Source organism: Oncorhynchus masou, chromosome 5 (genome assembly GCF_036934945.1).
Source record: "Oncorhynchus masou masou isolate Uvic2021 chromosome 5, UVic_Omas_1.1, whole genome shotgun sequence".
In the NCBI taxonomy this organism is placed as follows: Eukaryota; Metazoa; Chordata; class Actinopteri; order Salmoniformes; family Salmonidae; genus Oncorhynchus; species Oncorhynchus masou.
In genome coordinates, this window is record NC_088216.1 from 15037309 (window position 1) to 15051558 (window position 14250).

General features: G+C 41.0%; 1 protein-coding gene across 1 annotated transcript in view; it reads left to right on the forward strand.

Moving 5' to 3' along the window:
- Positions 1-14250, forward strand: part of LOC135528314 (slit homolog 1 protein-like) — a 186981-nt gene that overhangs the window by 102362 nt on the left and 70369 nt on the right. Inside the window, 1 exon segment of the mRNA XM_064957308.1 lies at positions 4853-4921. Coding sequence (XP_064813380.1) covers positions 4853-4921 — 69 coding nt within the window.

A 14250-nucleotide genomic window follows, 5' to 3' on the forward strand; every position in this document is an offset into this window, starting at 1 on the left:
CCTACAGTCTGTTCTGGCTAGGACAAGGCTTACTGACTAATAGGTAGGTATAACCCTACAGTCTGTTCTGGCTAGGACAAGGCTTACTGACTAATAGGTAGGTATAACCCTACAGTCTGTTCTGGCTAGGACAAGGCTTACTGACTAATAGGTAGGTATAACCCTATAGTCTGTTCTGGCTAGGACAAGGCTTACTGACTAATAGGTAGGTATAACCCTACAGTCTGTTCTGGCTAGGACAAGGCTTACTGACTAATAGGTAGGTATAACCCTACAGTCTGTTCTGGCTAGGACAAGGCTTACTGACTAATAGGTAGGTATAACCCTACAGTCTGTTCTGGCTAGGACAAGGCTTACTGACTAATGGGTAGGTATAACCCTACAGTCTGTTCTGGCTAGGACAAGGCTTACTGACTAATAGGTAGGTATAACCCTACAGTCTGTTCTGGCTAGGACAAGGCTTACTGACTAATAGGTAGGTATAACCCTACAGTCTGTTCTGGCTAGGACAAGGCTTACTGACTAATAGGTAGGTATAACCCTACAGTCTGTTCTGGCTAGGACAAGGCTTACTGACTAATAGGTAGGTATAACCCTACAGTCTGTTCTGGCTAGGACAAGGCTTACTGACTAATAGGTAGGTATAACCCTACAGTCTGTTCTGGCTAGGACAAGGCTTACTGACTAATAGGTAGGTATAACCCTATAGGCTGTTCTGGCTAGGACAAGGCTTACTGACTAATAGGTAGGTATAACCCTACAGTCTGTTCTGGCTAGGACAAGGCTTACTGACTAATAGGTAGGTATAACCCTACAGTCTGTTCTGGCTAGGACAATGCTTACTGACTAATAGGTAGGTATAACCCTACAGTCTGTTCTGGCTAGGACAAGGCTTACTGACTAATAGGTAGGTATAACACTATAGTCTGTTCTGGCTAGGACAAGGCTTACTGACTAATAGGTAGGTATAACCCTATAGTCTGTTCTGGCTAGGACAAGGCTTACTGACTAATAGGTAGGTATAACCCTACAGTCTGTTCTGGCTAGGACAAGGCTTACTGACTAATAGGTAGGTATAACCCTACAGTCTGTTCTGGCTAGGACAAGGCTTACTGACTAATAGGTAGGTATAACCCTATAGTCTGTTCTGGCTAGGACAAGGCTTACTGACTAATAGGTAGGTATAACCCTATAGGCTGTTCTGGCTAGGACAAGGCTTACTGACTAATAGGTAGGTATAACCCTACAGTCTGTTCTGGCTAGGACAAGGCTTACTGACTAATAGGTAGGTATAACCCTATAGTCTGTTCTGGCTAGGACAAGGCTTACTGACTAATAGGTAGGTATAACCCTACAGTCTGTTCTGGCTAGGACAAGGCTTACTGACTAATAGGTAGGTATAACCCTATAGGCTGTTCTGGCTAGGACAAGGCTTACTGACTAATAGGTAGGTATAACCCTACAGTCTGTTCTGGCTAGGACAAGGCTTACTGACTAATAGGTAGGTATAACCCTACAGTCTGTTCTGGCTAGGACAAGGCTTCCTGACTAATAGGTAGGTATAACCCTATAGTCTGTTCTGGCTAGGACAAGGCTTACTGACTAATAGGTAGGTATAACCCTACAGTCTGTTCTGGCTAGGACAAGGCTTACTGACTAATAGGTAGGTATAACCCTACAGTCTGTTCTGGCTAGGACAAGGCTTACTGACTAATAGGTAGGTATAACCCTATAGGCTGTTCTGGCTAGGACAAGGCTTACTGACTAATAGGTAGGTATAACCCTACAGTCTGTTCTGGCTAGGACAAGGCTTACTGACTAATAGGTAGGTATAACCCTATAGTCTGTTCTGGCTAGGACAAGGCTTACTGACTAATAGGTAGGTATAACCCTACAGTCTGTTCTGGCTAGGACAAGGCTTACTGACTAATAGGTAGGTATAACCCTATAGGCTGTTCTGGCTAGGACAAGGCTTACTGACTAATAGGTAGGTATAACCCTACAGTCTGTTCTGGCTAGGACAAGGCTTACTGACTAATAGGTAGGTATAACCCTATAGTCTGTTCTGGCTAGGACAAGGCATACTGACTAATAGGTAGGTATAACCCTATAGTCTGTTCTGGCTAGGACAAGGCTTACTGACTAATAGGTAGGTATAACCCTATAGTCTGTTCTGGCTAGGACAAGGCTTACTGACTAATAGGTAGGTATAACCCTACAGTCTGTTTTGGCTAGGACAAGGCCTACTGACTAATAGGTAGGTATAACCCTATAGTCTGTTCCGGTCTAGGACAAGGCTTACTGACTAATAGGTAGGTATAACCCTATAGTCTGTTCTGGCTAGGACAAGGCTTACTGACTAATAGGTAGGTATAACCCTACAGTCTGTTCTGGCTAGGACAAGGCTTACTGACTAATAGGTAGGTATAACCCTATAGGCTGTTCTGGCTAGGACAAGGCTTACTGACTAATAGGTAGGTATAACCCTACAGTCTGTTCTGGCTAGGACAAGGCTTACTGACTAATAGGTAGGTATAACCCTACAGTCTGTTCTGGCTAGGACAAGGCTTACTGACTAATAGGTAGGTATAACCCTATAGTCTGTTCTGGCTAGGACAAGGCTTACTGACTAATAGGTAGGTATAACCCTATAGTCTGTTCTGGCTAGGACAAGGCTTACTGACTAATAGGTAGGTATAACCCTACAGTCTGTTCTGGCTAGGACAAGGCTTACTGACTAATAGGTAGGTATAACCCTATAGTCTGTTCTGGCTAGGACAAGGCTTACTGACTAATAGGTAGGTATAACCCAACAGTCTGTTCTGGCTAGGACAAGGCTTACTGACTAATAGGTAGGTATAACCCTACAGTCTGTTCTGGCTAGGACAAGGCTTAGTGACTAATAGGTAGGTATAACCCTACAGTCTGTTCTGGCTAGGACAAGGCTTACTGACTAATAGGTAGGTATAACCCTATAGGCTGTTCTGGCTAGGACAAGGCTGACAGACTAATAGGTTGGTATAACCCTACAGTCTGTTCTGGCTAGGACAAGGCTTACTGACTAATAGGTAGGTATAACCCTATAGTCTGTTCTGGCTAGGACAAGGCTTACTGACTAATAGGTAGGTATAACCCTATAGGCTGTTCTGGCTAGGACAAGGCTTACTGACTAATAGGTAGGTATAACCCTACAGTCTGTTCTGGCTAGGACAAGGCTTACTGACTAATAGGTAGGTATAACCCTACAGTCTGTTCTGGCTAGGACAAGGCTTACTGACTAATAGGTAGGTATAACCCTATAGTCTGTTCTGGCTAGGACAAGGCCTACTGACTAATAGGTAGGTATAACCCTATAGTCTGTTCTGGCTAGGACAAGGCCTACTGACTAATAGGTAGGTATAACCCTATAGTCTGTTCTGGCTAGGACAAGGCTTACTGACTAATAGGTAGGTATAACCCTACAGTCTGTTCTGGCTAGGACAAGGCTTACTGACTAATAGGTAGGTATAACCCTACAGTCTGTTCTGGCTAGGACAAGGCTTACTGACTAATAGGTAGGTATAACCCTACAGTCTGTTCTGGCTAGGACAAGGCTTACTGACTAATAGGTAGGTATAACCCTATAGTCTGTTCTGGCTAGGACAAGGCCTACTGACTAATAGGTAGGTATAACCCTACAGTCTGTTCTGGCTAGGACAAGGCTTACTGACTAATAGGTAGGTATAACCCTATAGGCTGTTCTGGCTAGGACAAGGCTTACTGACTAATAGGTAGGTATAACCCTACAGTCTGTTCTGGCTAGGACAAGGCTTACTGACTAATAGGTAGGTATAACCCTATAGGCTGTTCTGGCTAGGACAAGGCTTACTGACTAATAGGTAGGTATAACCCTACAGTCTGTTCTGGCTAGGACAAGGCTTACTGACTAATAGGTAGGTATAACCCTATAGGCTGTTCTGGCTAGGACAAGGCTTACTGACTAATAGGTAGGTATAACCCTACAGTCTGTTCTGGCTAGGACAAGGCTTACTGACTAATAGGTAGGTATAACCCTATAGGCTGTTCTGGCTAGGACAAGGCTTACTGACTAATAGGTAGGTATAACCCTACAGTCTGTTCTGGCTAGGACAAGGCTTACTGACTAATAGGTAGGTATAACCCTACAGTCTGTTCTGGCTAGGACAAGGCTTACTGACTAATAGGTAGGTATAACCCTATAGGCTGTTCTGGCTAGGACAAGGCTTACTGACTAATAGGTAGGTATAACCCTATAGTCTGTTCTGGCTAGGACAAGGCTTACTGACTAATAGGTAGGTATAACCCTATAGTCTGTTCTGGCTAGGACAAGGCTTCCTGACTAATAGGTAGGTATAACCCTACAGTCTGTTCTGGCTAGGACAAGGCTTACTGACTAATAGGTAGGTATAACCCTACAGTCTGTTCTGGCTAGGACAAGGCTTACTAACTAATAGGTAGGTATAACCCTACAGTCTGTTCTGGCTAGGACAAGGCATACTGACTAATAGGTAGGTATAACCCTACAGTCTGTTCTGGCTAGGACAAGGCTTACTGACTAATAGGTAGGTATAACCCTATAGTCTGTTCTGGCTAGGACAAGGCTTACTGACTAATAGGTAGGTATAACCCTACAGTCTGTTCTGGCTAGGACAAGGCTTACTGACTAATAGGTAGGTATAACCCTATAGTCTGTTCTGGCTAGGACAAGGCTTACTGACTAATAGGTAGGTATAACCCTACAGTCTGATCTGGTTAGGACAAGGCTTACTGACTAATAGCTGGTACTTGGTTACTTTGTTTAACCACAGTCTCCTCCTCCTCCTCTTCCTCTCAGGTACCTGGATGGGAACCAGTTCAGCATGGTGCCCAGGGAACTGTCCACCTTCAAACACCTGCAGCTGGTGTGAGTTTACCATTACTGTCTGTTAGTGTGTCTGTTGTGATTTAACCATTACTGTCTGTTAGTGTGTCTGTTGTGATTTAACCATTACTGTCTGTTAGTGTGTCTGTTACTGCATGGTCAGTGGTGTTCCTGGGCTTAGGTCCCCATTTCTGTGTTACTGATCCTCTCACTGATACTGTACTGTACAAAGGTGTACTGTGCCCTAGAGGTCACCAACCATGGTCCTGGTCCCTACAGAGTGTTTTATTCATTATATTTCATCTTTATTTACAACTGCGACCTGGCCAAGATAAAGCAAAGCAGTGCGATACAAACAACAACACAGAGTTACACATGGAATAAACAAATGTACAGTCAATAATACAGTAGAAAAAAGTATATATACAGTATGTGCAAATGAGGTAGGATAAGGGAGGTATAAGGCAATAAATAGGCCATGGTGGCGAAGTAATTACAATATAGCAGTTAAACACTGGAATGGTAGATGTGCAGAGATGAATGTGCATGTAGAGATATCGGGGTGCAAAGGAGCAAGATAAATAAATAAATACAGTGTGGCGAGGGAGATATGAGTCTCCAGCTTCAGTGATTTTTGCAGTTCGTTCTAGTCATTGGCAGCAGAGGACTGGAAGGAAAGGCAGCCAAAGAAAGAATTGGCTTTGGGGGTGACCAGAGAGATATACCTGCTGGAGTGCGTGCTACGGGTGGGTGCTGCTATGGTGGCCAGTGAGCTGAGATAAGGCGGGGCTTTATCTAGCAGACTTGTAGATGACCTGGAGCCAGTGGGTTTGGCGACGAGTATGAAGCGAGGGCCAGCCAATGAGAGCATACAGGTCACAGTGCTGGGTAGTATATGGGGCTTTGGTGACAAAACGGATGCCACTGTGATAGACTGCATCCAATTTGTTGAGTAGATTGTTAGAGGCTATTTTGTAAATGACATCGCCGAAGTCGAGGATCGGTAGGATGGTCAGTTTTATGAGGATAAGTTTGGCAGCATGAGTGAAGGATGCTTTGTTGCAAAATAGGAAGCCAATTCTAGATTTAATTTTGGATTGGAGATGCTTAATGTGAGTCTGGAAGGACAGTTTACAGTCTAACCAGACACCCAGGTATTTGTAGTTGTCCAGGTTTACAGTCTAACCAGACACCCAGGTATTTGTAGTTGTCCAGGTTTACAGTCTAACCAGACACCCAGGTATTTGTAGTTGTCCAGGTTTACAGTCTAACCAGACACCCAGGTATTTGTAGTTGTCCAGGTTTACAGTCTAACCAGACACCCAGGTATTTGTAGTTGTCCAGGTTTACAGTCTAACCAGACACCCAGGTATTTGTAGTTGTCCAGGTTTACAGTCTAACCAGACACCCAGGTATTTATAGTTGTCCAGGTCTACAGTCTAACCAGACACCCAGGTATTTGTAGTTGTCCAGGTTTACAGTCTAACCAGACACCCAGGTATTTGTAGTTGTCCAGGTTTACAGTCTAACCAGACACCCAGGTATTTGTAGTTGTCCAGGTTTACAGTCTAACCAGACACCCAGGTATTTGTAGTTGTCCAGGTTTACAGTCTAACCAGACACCCAGGTATTTGTAGTTGTCCAGGTTTACAGTCTAACCAGACACCCAGGTATTTGTAGTTGTCCAGGTCTACAGTCTAACCAGACACCCAGGTATTTGTAGTTGTCCAGGTCTACAGTCTAACCAGACACCCAGGTATTTGTAGTTGTCCAGGTCTACAGTCTAACCAGACACCCAGGTATTTGTAGTTGTCCAGGTTTACAGTCTAACCAGACACCCAGGTATTTGTAGTTGTCCAGGTTTACAGTCTAACCAGACACCCAGGTATTTGTAGTTGTCCAGGTCTACAGTCTAACCAGACACCCAGGTATTTGTAGTTGTCCAGGTTTACAGTCTAACCAGACACCCAGGTATTTGTAGTTGTCCAGGTTTACAGTCTAACCAGACACCCAGGTATTTGTAGTTGTCCAGGTTTACAGTCTAACCAGACACCCAGGTATTTGTAGTTGTCCAGGTTTACAGTCTAACCAGACACCCAGGTATTTGTAGTTGTCCAGGTTTACAGTCTAACCAGACACCCAGGTATTTGTAGTTGTCCAGGTTTACAGTCTAACCAGACACCCAGGTATTTGTAGTTGTCCAGGTTTACAGTCTAACCAGACACCCAGGTATTTGTAGTTGTCCAGGTTTACAGTCTAACCAGACACCCAGGTATTTGTAGTTGTCCAGGTCTACAGTCTAACCAGACACCCAGGTATTTGTAGTTGTCCAGGTTTACAGTCTAACCAGACACCCAGGTATTTGTAGTTGTCCAGGTTTACAGTCTAACCAGACACCCAGGTATTTGTAGTTGTCCAGGTTTACAGTCTAACCAGACACCCAGGTATTTGTAGTTGTCCAGGTCTACAGTCTAACCAGACACCCAGATATTTGTAGTTGTCCAGGTTTACAGTCTAACCAGACACCCAGGTATTTGTAGTTGTCCAGGTTTACAGTCTAACCAGACACCCAGGTATTTGTAGTTGTCCAGGTTTACAGTCTAACCAGACACCCAGGTATTTGTAGTTGTCCAGGTTTACAGTCTAACCAGACACCCAGGTATTTGTAGTTGTCCAGGTTTACAGTCTAACCAGACACCCAGGTATTTGTAGTTGTCCAGGTTTACAGTCTAACCAGACACCCATGTATTTGTAGTTGTCCAGGTCTACAGTCTAACCAGACACCCAGGTATTTGTAGTTGTCCAGGTTTACAGTCTAACCAGACACCCAGGTATTTGTAGTTGTCCAGGTCTACAGTCTAACCAGACACCCAGGTATTTGTAGTTGTCCAGGTTTACAGTCTAACCAGACACCCAGGTATTTGTAGTTGTCCAGGTTTACAGTCTAACCAGACACCCAGGTATTTGTAGTTGTCCAGGTCTACAGTCTAACCAGACACCCAGGTATTTGTAGTTGTCCAGGTTTACAGTCTAACCAGACACCCAGGTATTTGTAGTTGTCCAGGTTTACAGTCTAACCAGACACCCAGGTATTTGTAGTTGTCCAGGTCTACAGTCTAACCAGACACCCAGGTATTTGTAGTTGTCCAGGTCTACAGTCTAACCAGACACCCAGGTATTTGTAGTTGTCCAGGTCTACAGTCTAACCAGACACCCAGGTATTTGTAGTTGTCCAGGTCTACAGTCTAACCAGACACCCGGGTATTTGTAGTTGTCCAGGTCTACAGGTGTACAGGTTTCTGTTACAACCCAGCACAACAGACCTTCATTAGCTTAATCGGTTGTTTTAGAGCTGTGCTGGAACAAAAACATGTACAAAATGTAGCTCTCTAGGACCAGAACTGTTCTAGTGGTTTCTCTCCAGTCCAATGTGTAACCATGACCACCAGGTGGCGATATGGAGCCTGCTCTGCACTTGACTCCACTCCAGTCAACAACAGCATTATCCAATCCACAATCCACCAGCTCATAGCCACCTCTGATAGACTAGAGTGGGTTAATGGTAATTCACTTAACACTCCATTTGACACAAAAAGCCTTTATTCTGTCGAGATGGGATATGAAGTGTATCAGAGGAGGGGATATGTAGTGTATCAGAGGAGGGGATATGTAGTGTATCAGAGGAGGGGATATGAAGTGTATCAGAGGAGGGGATATGAAGTGTATCGGAGGAGTGGATATGAAGTGTATCGGAGGAGTGGATATGAAGTGTATCGGAGGAGGGGATATGAAGTGTATCGGAGGAGGGGATATGAAGTGTATCGGAGGAGGGGATATGAAGTGTATCAGAGGAGGGGATATGTAGTGTATCAGAGGAGTGGATATGAAGTGTATCAGAGGAGGGGATATGAAGTGTATCAGAGGAGGGGATATGTAGTGTATCGGAGGAGGGGATATGAAGTGTATCAGAGGAGGGGATATGAAGTGTATCAGAGGAGGGGATATGAAGAGTATCAGAGGAGGGGATATGAAGTGTATCAGAGGAGGGGATATGAAGTGTATCAGAGGAGGGGATATGAAGTGTATCAGAGGAGGGGATATGAAGTGTATCAGAGGAGGGGATATGAAGTGTATCAGAGGAGGGGATATGAAGTGTATCAGAGGAGGGGATATGAAGTGTATCGGAGGAGGGGATATGAAGTGTATCGGAGGAGGGGATATGAAGTGTATCAGAGGAGGGGATATGAAGTGTATCGGAGGAGGGGATATGTAGTGTATCAGAGGAGGGGATATGAAGTGTATCAGAGGAGGGGATATGTAGTGTATCGGAGGAGGGGATATGAAGTGTATTGGAGGAGGGGATATGTAGTGTATCAGAGGAGGGGATATGAAGTGTATCAGAGGAGGGGATATGAAGTGTATCGGAGGAGGGGATATGAAGTGTATCAGAGGAGAGTAATGAAGTGTATCAGAGGAGGGGATATGAAGTGTATCGGAGGAGGGGATATGTAGTGTATCAGAGGAGGGGATATGAAGTGTATCGGAGGAGGGGATATGAAGTGTATCAGAGGAGGGGATATGTAGTGTATCAGAGGAGGGGATATGAAGTGTATCGGAGGAGGGGATATGAAGTGTATCAGAGGAGGGGATATGAAGTGTATCAGAGGAGGGGATATGAAGTGTATCAGAGGAGGGGATATGAAGTGTATCAGAGGAGGGGATATGAAGTGTATCAGAGGAGGGGATATGAAGTGTATCGGAGGAGGGGATATGAAGTGTATCGGAGGAGGGGATATGTAGTGTATCAGAGGAGGGGATATGAAGTGTATCAGAGGAGGGGATATGAAGTGTATCGGAGGAGGGGATATGAAGTGTATCAGAGGAGGGGATATGAAGTGTATCAGAGGAGGGGATATGAAGTGTATCGGAGGAGGGGATATGAAGTGTATCGGAGGAGGGGATATGTAGTGTATCAGAGGAGGGGATATGTAGTGTATCAGAGGAGGGGATATGAAGTGTATCAGAGGAGGGGATATGAAGTGTATCAGAGGAGGGGATATGAAGTGTATCGGAGGAGGGGATATGAAGTGTGTCAGAGGAGGGGATATGAAGTGTATCAGAGGAGGGGATATGAAGTGTATCGGAGGAGGGGATATGAAGTGTATCAGAGGAGGGGATATGAGGGGATATGAAGTGTATCAGAGGAGGGGATATGAAGTGTATCAGAGGAGGGGATATGTAGTGTATCAGAGGAGGGGATATGTAGTGTATCAGAGGAGGGGATATGTAGTGTATCAGAGGAGGGGATATGTAGTGTATCGGAGGAGGGGATATGAAGTGTATCGGAGGAGGGGATATGAAGTGTATCAGAGGAGGGGATATGAAGTGTATCAGAGGAGGGGATATGAAGTGTGTCTGATGGGTATTAAACTTAACAGGATGTAGTGCACTACTTTTGACAATCGCCCAGGCTCTGGTCAAAAGTAGCGCCCTATAAAGGGGATAGGGTGCCATTTAATTGGGACACAGACGACAGTGCATTCAGAAAGTATTCAGACCCCTTGACTTTTTCCACATTTTGTTATGTTACAGCCTTATTTTAAAATTAATTACATCGTTTTACATTTACATTTAAGTTTTCCCCCCTCATCAATCTAGACACAATACCCCAAAATGACAAAGCAAAAAACGGAAATATCAAATTTACATAAGTATTCAGACCCTTTACTCAGTACTTTGTTGAAACACCTTTGGCAGCGATTACAGCCTCCAGTCTTTTTGGGTATGTATTTGGGGAGTTTCTCCCATTCCTCTCTACAGATCCTCTTAAGCGCTGTTAGGTTGGATGGGGAGCGTTGCTGCAGTTATTTTCAGGTCTCTCCAGAGTCTCCCAGTCCATGCCGCTGAAAAACATCCCCACAGCATGATGCTGCCACCACCATGCTTCACCGTAGGGATGGTGCCAGGTTTCCTCCAGACGTGATGCTTGGCATTCAGGCCAAATAGTTGGTTTCATCAGACCAGAGAATCTTGTTTCTCATGGTCTGAGAATCTTTTAGGTCCCTTTTGGAAACTCCAAGCTGGCTGTCATGTGACTTTTACTGAGGAGTGGCTTCTGTCTAGCCACTCTACCATAATGGCCTGATTGGTAGAGTGCTGCAGAGATGGTTGTCCTTCTGGAAGGTTCTCCCATCTCCACAGAGGAGCTCTGTCAGAGTGACCATCGGGTTCTTGGTCACCTCCCTGACCTAGGCCCTTCTCCACCGATTGCTCAGTTTGGCTGGGCGGCCAGCTGTAGGAAGAGTCTTGGTGGTTCCAAACGTCTTCCATTTAAGAATGATGCAGGCCACTGTGTTCTTGGTGACCTTTAATGCTGCAGACATTTGTTGGTACCCTCCCCCAGATCTGTGCCTTGAAACAATCCTGTCTCAGCTCTACGGACAATTCTTTCAACCTCATGGCTTGGTTTTTGCTCTGACATGCACTGTCAACTGTGGGACCTTATATAGACAGGTGTGAGCCTTTCCAAATCATGTCCAATCAATTGAATTTACCACAGGTGGACTCCAATCAAGCTATAGAAACATCTCAAGGATGATCAATGAAAACAGGATGCAGCTGAGCTCAATTTGGAATCTCACAGCAAACGGTCTGAATACCTATGTAAATATGTTTAAAAATAAATACAATAAAATCATTTGAAAATAAATCTAAAAACTATTTTCATTTTATCATCACAGGGTATTGTGTGTAGATTGCTGAGGAAAAATATATATTTAATACATTTGAGAAAGTCTTTATGTAATAAAATGTGGAAAAAGTGAAAGGGTGTGAATACTTTGTGAACGATGTGGATCTAACTGGATAACTGGAGATAACTCACGGGGTTGGCTGTTTTAATATAAAGTCATTATGTTTAAGTAGTGGCTGTTTTAACATACAGTCATTATGTTTAAGTAGTGGCTGTTTTAACATACAGTCATTATGTTTAAGTAGTGGCTGTTTTAACATAAAGTCATTATGTTTAAGTAGTGGCTGTTTTAACATACAGTCATTATGTTTAAGTAGTGGCTGTTTTAACATACAGTCATTATGTTTAAGTAGTGGTTGTTTTTAACATACAGTCATTATGTTTAAGTAGTGGTTGTTTTTAACATACAGTCATTATGTTTAATTAAGTAGTGGTTGTTTTTAACATACAGTCATTATGTTTAATTAAGTAGTGGTTGTTTTTAACATACAGTCATTATGTTTAATTAAGTAGTGGTTGTTTTTAATACAAAGTCATTATGTTTAAGTAGTGGTTGTTTTAATATAAAGTCATTATGTTTAAGTAGTGGTTGTTTTTAATACAAAGTCATTATGTTTAAGTAGTGGTTGTTTTAACATAAAGTCATTATGTTTAAGTAGTGGTTGTTTTTAACATAAAGTCATTATGTTTAAGTAGTGGTTGTTTTAATATAAAGTCATTATGTTTAAGTAGTGGTTGTTTTAACATAAAGTCATTATGTTTAAGTAGTGGTTGTTTTAACATAAAGTCATTATGTTTAAGTAGTGGTTGTTTTTAACATAAAGTCATTATGTTTAAGTAGTGGTTGTTTTTAACAAAGTCATTATGTTTAAGTAGTGGTTGTTTTTAACATAAAGTCATTATGTTTAAGTAGTGTTTGTTTTAATATAAAGTCATTATGTTTAAGTAGTGGTTGTTTTAACATAAAGTCATTATGTTTAAGTAGTGGTTGTTTTAACATAAAGTCATTATGTTTAAGTAGTGGTTGTTTTTAACATACAGTCATTATGTTTAATTAAGTAGTGGTTGTTTTTAACATACAGTCATTATGTTTAATTAAGTAGTGGTTGTTTTTAACATACAGTCATTATGTTTAATTAAGTAGTGGTTGTTTTTAATACAAAGTCATTATGTTTAAGTAGTGGTTGTTTTAATATAAAGTCATTATGTTTAAGTAGTGGTTGTTTTTAATACAAAGTCATTATGTTTAAGTAGTGGTTGTTTTAACATAAAGTCATTATGTTTAAGTAGTGGTTGTTTTTAACATAAAGTCATTATGTTTAAGTAGTGGTTGTTTTAAAGTCATTATGTTTAAGTAGTGGTTGTTTTAACATAAAGTCATTATGTTTAAGTAGTGGTTGTTTTAACATAAAGTCATTATGTTTAAGTAGTGGTTGTTTTAACATAAAGTCATTATGTTTAAGTAGTGGTTGTTTTTAACAAAGTCATTATGTTTAAGTAGTGGTTGTTTTTAACATAAAGTCATTATGTTTAAGTAGTGTTTGTTTTTAATATAAAGTCATTATGTTTAAGTAGTGTTTGTTTTAACATAAAGTCATTATGTTTAATTATGTTTAAGTCATTATGTTTAAGGTTGTTTTAACATAAAGTCATTATGTTTAAGTAGTGGTTGTTTTTAACATAAAGTCATTATGTTTAAGTAGTGGTTGTTTTTAACATAAAGTCATTATGTTTAAGTAGTGGTTGTTTTTAACATAAAGTCATTATGTTTAAGTAGTGGTTGTTTTTAAGTCATTATGTTTAAAGTCATTATGTTTAAGTAGTGGTTGTTTTTACAAAGTCATTATGTTTAAGTAGTGGTTGTTTTAATATAAAGTCATTATGTTTAAGTAGTGGTTGTTTTAACATACAGTCATTATGTTTAAGTAGTGGTTGTTTTTAACAGTCATTATGTTTAAGTAGTGGTTGTTTTTTAATATAAAGTCATTATGTTTAAGTAGTGGTTGTTTTTAATACAAAGTCATTATGTTTAAGTAGTGGTTGTTTTTAATATAAAGTCATTATGTTTAAGTAGTGGTTGTTTTTAACATAAAGTCATTATGTTTAAGTAGTGGTTGTTTTTAATATAAAGTCATTATGTTTAAGTAGTGGTTGTTTTAACATACAGTCATTATGTTTAAGTAGTGGTTGTTTTTAACATAAAGTCATTATGTTTAAGTAGTGGTTGTTTTTAACATAAAGTCATTATTAGTGGTTGTTTTTAACATAAAGTCATTATGTTTAAGTAGTGGTTGTTTTTAACATAAAGTCATTATGTTTAAGTAGTGGTTGTTTTTAATATAAAGTCATTATGTTTAAGTAGTGGTTGTTTTTAACATAAAGTCATTATGTTTAAGTAGTGGTTGTTTTTTGTCATTATGTTTAAGTAGTGGTTGTTTTTTAAATATAAAGTCATTATGTTTAAGTAGTGGTTGTTTTTAATATAAAGTCATTATGTTTAAGTAGTGGTTGTTTTTAACATAAAGTCATTATGTTTAAGTAGTGGTTGTTTTTAATATAAAGTCATTATGTTTAAGTAGTGGTTGTTTTTAATATAAAGTCATTATGTTTAAGTAGTGGT